This window comes from Orycteropus afer, unplaced genomic scaffold (assembly GCF_000298275.1).
Source record: "Orycteropus afer afer isolate SDZICR_OR568_19922 unplaced genomic scaffold, OryAfe1.0 scaffold00004, whole genome shotgun sequence".
NCBI classification, from domain to species: domain Eukaryota; kingdom Metazoa; phylum Chordata; class Mammalia; order Tubulidentata; family Orycteropodidae; genus Orycteropus; species Orycteropus afer.
In genome coordinates, this window is record NW_006921591.1 from 17,059,247 (window position 1) to 17,067,832 (window position 8,586).

At 40.4% G+C, this 8,586-nt stretch overlaps 1 protein-coding gene across 1 annotated transcript in view; it reads left to right on the forward strand.

Annotated features, from left to right (window-relative positions):
* EPB41L5 (erythrocyte membrane protein band 4.1 like 5) overlaps positions 1-8,221 on the forward strand; it is a 334,801-nt gene extending 326,580 nt beyond the window's left edge. Inside the window, exons 22-24 of the mRNA XM_042780516.1 lie at positions 5,906-5,947; positions 7,747-7,877; positions 8,185-8,221. Of these exons, the coding sequence (XP_042636450.1) occupies positions 5,906-5,947; positions 7,747-7,877; positions 8,185-8,221 (210 nt within the window). The remainder of the gene's footprint in view (positions 1-5,905; positions 5,948-7,746; positions 7,878-8,184) is intronic.
* Positions 8,222-8,586: the final 365 nt, after the last annotated feature.

Sequence of the window (8,586 nt, forward strand, 5' to 3'; positions counted from 1 at the left end):
ATTGCCCAGTCTTCCTTCTGAGGAGTGGCTGGTGGGTTTGAACCGCCAGCCTTCTGGTTAGCAGTCAAGTGCCTTAGGCACTATGCTACCAGAGCTCCCTATTAGCCATTAGAGAGATGCAAATTAAAACAACAATGAGATACCATCTTGCCCAGCACTAATAGCAGAGGTATTAACTACTCTTCCTTGTAGGCATATGGATACTATGCTATCACTGACAGCATTGTACTTCAGGACAGATCTTGAAACATCCTCTCTGATGATGACTGCCACGCCATTCCTCTTCAAATTGTCATTCCCAGCATAGTAGATCATATGGTTCTCTGATTCAAAATGGCCAAAACGTGTCTGTTTCATCTCACTAATGCCTAGGATATCAATCTTTATGCGTTCCATCTCAGTTTTGACAACTTCCAATTTTCCTAGATTCATACTTCTTACATTCCATGTTCCTATTATTAATGGATGTTTGCACTGCTTCTCCTCAATTTGAGTCATGCCACATCAGCAAATGGAGGTCTCGAAAGCTTTAGTTTATCCATGTCATTAAGGTTGGTTCTACTCTGATGGGGCAGCTCTTTCCAAGTTGTATTTAGAATGCCTTCTGACCTAAGGGGTTCGTCTTCCTGCAATGTGTCAGACAGTGTTTCCATGCTATTCATAAAATTGTGCAGTAATGTATCAGACAGTGTTTCTCTGCTCTTCATAAGGTTTTCCCTGGCCAATTCTTTGAGAAGTGGATGGCCTTCTCCTTCTTCCTAGTCTATCTCAGTCTGTGAGCTGTATTGAAGCCTGTGTACCGTGTACAACACTACTGGTGATTGAAATACCAGAGGCACAGCCTCAAGCCTCACAGCAATGTGCAAGCCAACACAGTATGACAAACTGACTGAACAGTAGATTTCAAAGAGCAGTTTGAGCAGACAAAGCCAATTACTATAATGAAATGTGCAAAGACCTAGAGTTAGAAAACCAAAAGGGAAGAACAACATGCTCAGCATTTCTCAAGCTGAAAGAACTGAGGGCAAAATTTAAATCTCGAGTTGCAATATTGAAAGATTCTATGGGCAAAATATTGAATGGTGCATGAAGCATCAAAAGAAGATGGAAGGAATGCACAGAGTCACTGTACCTGAAAGAACTGGTAGCTCTTCGTCCATTTCAGGAGGTGGCATATGTTCAAGAACCAATGGTATTGAAGGAAGAAGTCGAAGCTGCACTGAAGGAACTGGTGATGAACAAGGCTCCAGAAATTGACAGAATACCCATGGAGATGTTTCAACAAATGGATGCCCCACTGGAGGCACTCACTCGGCTGTGCCAAGAGATTTGGAAGACAACTACCTGGCCAACTGGCTGAAAAATGAATCCATATTTGTACCTATTCCAAAGAAAGGTGATCCCACAGAATGTGTAAATTATCGAACAATATCATTAATATTGCATGCAAGTAAAATCTTACTGAAGATAATTAAAAAATGGTTGCAGCAGTATATTGACAGAGAACTTCCAGAAATGCAAGCTGGATTCAGAAGAGGACATGGAACAAGGGTTATCATTGCTGATGTCAGATGGATTTTTGGCTCAAAGCAAAGAATGCCAGAAAGATGTTTACTTGTGTTTTATTGACTATACAAAAACATTTAATTGTGTGGATCATAACAAATTATGGATAACATTGAGAAGAATGGGAATTCCAGAGCACTTAATTGTACTCATGAGGAACCTGTACATAGACCAGGAAGCTGTCATTCGAACAGAATAAGGGGACACTGCATGGTTTAAAATATGGAAGGGAGTGTGTCAGGGCTGTATCCTTTCACCATACTTATTCAGTCTATATGCTGAGAAAATATTCCAAGAAGCTAGAATATATGAAGAAAAACGTGGCATCAAGATTGGAGAAAGAGTCACTAACAATGTAACGAAACATTGACGACACAATTTTGCTTGCTCAAAGTGCAAATAACTTGAAGCACTTATGGATGAAGATTGAAGAATACAGTCTGCAGTATGGATTCCATCTCAATATAAAGAAAACGAAAATCCTCACAATTGGACCAATAAACAGCATCACAATAAATGGAGAAAAAATTGACATTGTCAAAGACTTCACATTGCTTAGTTCTACAGTCAACACCAATGGAAGCAGCAGTCAGGACATCAGCTGACCTGTAGCACTGGGCGAGTCAGCTGCAAAGGACTTCTTTCAAGCGCTGAAGAGCAAAGATGTCTCCTTGAGGACTAAGGTGCACCTGATGCAAACCATGGTATTTTCAGTCACTTCGTAGGCATGTAAGAGCTGGACAATGAATAAGGAAAATGAAAGAAGAGTTGATGCTTTTGAGTTGTGGTGCTGGCAAAGAATGCTGAAAGTACTATGGACTGCTAAAAGAACTAATAAATCTGTCCTGGAAGAAGTGCAGCTGGAATGCCCCTTGGAGGAGAGAATGGCCAGACATCATCTCACCTACTTTGATCATGTTATCAGAAGGGACCATTCACTGGAGAAGGATGTCATGATTGGTAAGGTGGAGGGTTGATGAAAGAGGGGAAGGCCCTCAACAAGATGGATTGACATAGTAGCAGCAGCAATGGGCTGAAGTATAGCAGGGATCATGGACCTGGCACAGGACCAGGTGGTGTTTCATTCACCTGTGCCTAAGGTTGCTATGAGTTGGAGACAACTCAATGACACCTAACAATGACAACAATAGCAAAGTTCAACAAGACAGAAAATAATAAACGCTGCTGAGAATGAGAGATTGGGACTCTCATACCCTGCTGATGGGACTGTAAAATGATACAACCACTATGGAAAGCAGTATGGTGATTCCTTAAGAAGTTGAAATTAGAAATACCATTTGATCCAGTAGTCCCATTCATAGGTATATATCCTAAAGGAGTGAGAGCCAGGACAAGAACAGATACATGCACACCCATGTTCATCACAGCACTATCTACAATAGCAAAAGATGGAAACAACCTAGGTGCCCATGAACAGAAGAATGGTTAACCAAACTATGGTACATACACACAGTGGAATACTATGCAACACTAAAGAATAACTTAGAATCTGCAAAACACCACATAATGTGGATGAACTTGGAAGACATCATGCTGAGTGTAATAAGTCAATCACAGAAGGACAAATGTTGTATTAGTTCATTATAAAAAGTCAAGGAAAGGTTTATATATGGAAGAAAGCTTTCTTTGTTGGTTACTAGGGATGGGAGGAGAGGGGAGAAAACACTGCAAAAATTAAAAAAAATAATACAGTAAAGGCCCTATGATTCAGGAGCATGGTTTAAGAACTTCTGGTTCTATAGGGGTAAAGCATTGGGCTTTTCAATGATCTACAGGTGGATAGATGGGTGGACAGGCTAAACAATCAGGTATGTCTAGGTATGGGGTAATCTGCCCATGACCATATATATTGGGTTAGCAGACAATGTTTCTACATGTATATTTGTATGTGCTGTAAGAATGTCCAGATGTCCCTTCAGGTCTGGAATTGAACTCACTCCTGTGGCTTCCAGCCAAACAATAGATAGGCATATGGGGTGAACATTTATATCAGGGAGATACATTTCTTGGAGGAAACAATCATGGAAGAAAGTAGAGCTGACAAGGGACAAGGTTGTGGTGGTTTCTTGGCCACAGCCAGCTACCTGGACAGAGCGAGTGGTTGGATCTGTGGGCTCTAGACCATGGTTGCAGGGGACATCAAGCTCAATTGGCATAATGTACATACTACACAAAAACATTGTTCTTCATCCTACTTTGGTGAGTAGGGACTGGGATCTAAAACTTGCAAGTGGTCATCTAGATACAACAATAAGTCTCTCTTCATCCAGAACAAAGAAGAATGAAGAAAACCAAAGACGCATGTAAACAGTTAGAACAAGGGACTGGTAAACCATGCTATCCTCAGCCTATATGACCATGAAACCAGAAGAACTAGATGGTACCCAACTACCACTGTCAACCACTTGGAGGGGGATTGGTGCAGGAGATCCTGGATAGAGTGGGAGAACAATGTGGAACAAAACTCAAAATCATTAAAAAAAAAAAAAGAAGAAGAAGAAGAAGAAGAAGACCAGCTTTGCTGGTTTGGTAGAGTCTGGTGAGAACCTTGAGACTATGGCCCCAAGCCACCCTTCAGGTCCGGAATTGAACTCACTTCTGTGGCTTTTAGCCAAACAATAGACAGGCATACAAGGTGAATATTAACATCAGAGAGGTACACTCCTTGGAGGAAACAATCATGGAAGAAAGAAGGGCAGTGTTTGCACAGGGAGACAGCTGGGGGTGGTGGGAGTGCATGGGAGGGAAGGACACAGGGAAGAGGTAACCACAGGGAGGAAGTGGGAAGAGAGCTGTTACATTGTGGGGAATTGCAGTTCCTGTTATGAGATAAAGTATGTATGAACTGCTTTATGGAAAATGAATTTGCTCCATAAATTTTCACCCAAATCACAATAAAAAATTTTTTAAAAAAAGCATTGGGCTTTTGATTACAGAAGGTCAGTGCTTCGAACCAGCTGACCCACAGGAGAAAGATGAGGCAGTCGGCTTCCATAAAGATTTATAGACTTGAAACCCTATGGAACAATTCTGCTGTATCCTATAGGGGTCACCATGAGTCAGAATTGACTCTATCACAGTGCGTATGGGTGTTTTATTGCTGTTTTTCTTATTCATAATTGGTAATTAGAGAACAGCCTGTGTATAAACAGATTTTCTTTTTTCTCTGTGCTTTTCATTTCATTCAATATGCTATCAAGAAGGCTATGATTATTTGTAATGAGCTGAAATTTCAGAAAATAAAATGTTAAAATGCATACTGTGGGGAGACACCTGTTAAGTAAGCTGAAAGTAATAGTTTTCTTGGAGCAATGTATTTTTAGATTAAAATTCTCAAAGTTATGATAGCTTCTTAAGGGGGAAGGTATAGCAGCTATATCACAGAAAAGAATCTTGGTCAGCTTAAGCAGGATCATTAAGAACTGCCTTCCTCCTTACCATGTATGGGCTTCAAAATTAACTTTCCCCAGAGAACTTGATCATTGTCCTTGATTCCTGAGGGATAACCTCTAAAATATTGGAAATGCCCCAGGAATAAAATAGCTTTGATAAGGTGGCTTCTAGACCACACATGAGGGTTTATACTAATGAAGTGACTCAGGTGGGGCTGACCAGACCAGAAAGACCACTGAGTGGTATCAACTGGCCTAAGGCTGGGAAGCATATGATTCAGTCAATCCAGCCCACGTAATACCATTGCTGCTTTTAGATGCTCTCAAGTTGGTTTCTCCTTTACCAAGCAAGATACCCTTCACCAGGGACTGCTTCTTCCTGGTAATATGACCAAAGTATGACAGACAAAGCCTGGCCATTTTCACTTCTAAGGCGCTGTACTTTTTCCAAGATGTATTTATTTATTCTGGCAACCCATGGTATATTCAGTATTCTTCGCCAACAGCACTATTTAAATGCCTCATTTGTTCTTCAGTCTTCATTCATTGTCCAGCCTTCACATGCATATGAGGCATCAGGCACACTTTAGTCTTCAAAGTGCCCTCAGTGAAAGCTTTAGACATAGAAGCTCTAAGGGCTTCCTGGTTGGTGAAGAACATTGTTGTATGTGCTGACTTACCTACAGATGGTTAGTGTCAAAGGAAAAAGTACTACATATGCAGCTGGTGTCAGAATGGAAGTAGAACAGAGAGACACAGAATTGATAATGAAGTGATTTTTATTTTTTACTCAGTTGGTGACAGAAAAGGGGGATTTGAATTTCCATTCACCATGTATTTCATGATTGTAAAAAATATTGTTGTGAATATAATTACAATAATAAGTCAATCTTCTCTAAAGTAAATATATACATAAATTTTTTTAGGTGTCTTCGACATCTATGATGATACCCCGGTGGATTGTACCAGTAAGTTCATGATATTTGTGTTTTTTGTTTTGGTCTTCCAGTGTTGCTCCAACAGAAAATACCACACATGGGTGGTTTTAACAAACAGGATTTATTCTCTTACAGTTTAGGAGGCTAGAAGTCAGAGTTCAAAGTGCCAGCTCTAGGGACTGGGTGGAAAGCCCCTCAACCTTGGGCTTCAGCTCTGCCTGTTGTTCCTGGCCCACTGAAGCTGGAGGCATCTCTTAGCTCAGGCAGCTGATGGCTGCTCAGGCTGACAAAACCAAGGTTGACAAGTAAAATGGCACAGTCCCAAGATTATCAAGTAAACGGCAGGCCACTAATTCAAGTCCATTAACTGTCCCAAGATCAGACAATATGGCAGGCCATTGAGATGAAGATTTGGCTACGTGCAGGGTTCAGGCATACCAGAGACCTCTCTCAAAGTTGTCTTCTTACATAGTGGAAGCAGACTACATACCTAAGGCAGCTACTCAGCTACTCACAGTCAATTCCACCATGGAGCTGATTACCAGTGTCATCATGGGGAATCACTACTACATCCAGTTGCCCAGCCACTCAAAACAAGGTGCAGCCAAGGTGACATACAACTTAACTATCACATTTACTCTCTTCAAATGAAGTCTACAGTTGACCATCAGGTTTGTTTTTCCTTAAAAACAAAAGAGTTATTACCACAGCTCTGTACCTTAGCTTCATGGCTTCAAACTTAACCTTACTGTTTGTAAATTCTTCAGAAGATAAAAACAAAAAACAAAACAAAACAAAACAAAAATCTGAGGTGAAGGATAGTAAAGAAAACAAAACACCATGATCCAAAATCATCATCTTTATTACCATAGTCATTAATGGAATAGGGGAAAAGAGACCCCAAATTCAAACAGGTTCAATAGAGATACTTTGATTAAGCCTTGGACAGGAAAAAGACAAAACAGTCATCCTGGATGAGGAAAACCATCAGCATTTAGGGAAAGCTGAATGACGTCCTCTGAGGCATGGCCATGGAGCTAATTATGTATGGTTGGAAAAAAAGGGGAATAATGACACAATCATGATTGGTGGCAGATAAATTCATCACCACTGCAGGTGGGGGACTACAGAATTGGGATGTGCAGGGGGATGGCAGAGACCATGAGTGGGAACTGAAGGGAGAAAAGGCTTATAGGATTGGTTCTGGGCCTTGACTGCCTGGCTAGGTGGTGATCAGATAGGCTGTGACTCATTACCATGCAACCTGAGTATTAGCTACCAGGTGGCTACCAAACAGTACCAAGATCCCAACCTTAATTTAAATGGAAAAGGGCACAATCCCTAGTTCATTATGAGCATAATCTTCTTTCAGCCACATTCTTCCTGAAGGCAAACTGCCCCTCCCTTGGTTTGTCCCAGAACTTGTCTATGCGTTTAAAAAGAAACAAAACAAAACAAAACTCACTGTCATCAAGTCAATTCAATCTCATGGCAACCCCCTCTTGGGTTTCTTTACGGAAGTGATTACCCCATCTTCCTTCCATGGAGTGGCTGGTGGGTTTGAACCACTGACTTTCTGGTTAGCAGCCAAATGCCTTATCCACTATACCACTGTATCCTTATGCATGGCCTCAGTGCTGGTTTGATGGTCAGAAAGAACCCAAATGGCATCTGAAACTTACGTCAAGCCTCAAGTGGACTTAGGGCTCCCACTGCAGACCATCCCTTCCATAAACCCAAGTGCTTTAGAATTTAAGCTGTAATACATAATGAAGTGATGAGTAGACATTGTTGCATCTTTGTTGAGACATGTTTTATATTTCCCACAGCAGAGTGGTGTCATTTCTAATGGATTTACAGGAAATGGAATGTCTTTGGTTGAGAAGGAGGGACATGAAAATAAAGAAGCAGTCTCACTGATCTCCCACCCAGCACCATTCTTTGTGGATGCTGTGACCAGGTGAGGAAATAGTTTCTCATTTGCAGTTCTTAGGCACCTGTTAGGAGGAAAACATAAAATCAACTATATAAGCAACAATATCAATTCTTCTTTAGTTGAATTAACTGAAAGTGGATAAATCTTTTCTCATTTTATTATTTAGTATAGTGTTTTCTCTTTTTCCATGTCAGTAACAATTTTCTACTAAATTATGAAACAGACCTTCTTTTTGGTTTTTTTACAAAGTTATCTTTGTTAGGTGAAGACATTAACAGGTTTATCTGTAAAAATGTATGCTTGTTTTTACATTATATCTTTTTCTTTTAAGTTTTATTATGCCTACTTATCTGGATGGTGGTCAGTGATGAATGGTGGTGTCCATCAGTACAGATCAAGAGGTAGTGTAAGGGTGGGCTAGGAGATTGTCAAGGTGAGGGCACGAGATATCTTTTACTGACACGTATTACTAACTCATTTCAGTATATCACATGCTGCAAACAGAAACTGGACTCAAAAGAGCTTGCTTTTGTGCACCATCTCACTTGTCAACTTTTGATTGCTAGCGTTATAACTTCACCAATTTTGCAAAAGGTTTATAATTGCTTTCATTTTTACCTCATACCTGTTCGCTGATTATGCCTGCACCTTCTCATATTCTCCTGATACTATGAATATGGGTCAATTGCATTAAATACCTTTTCTTAATTAGAGAGAATGAGGAAAAATTATT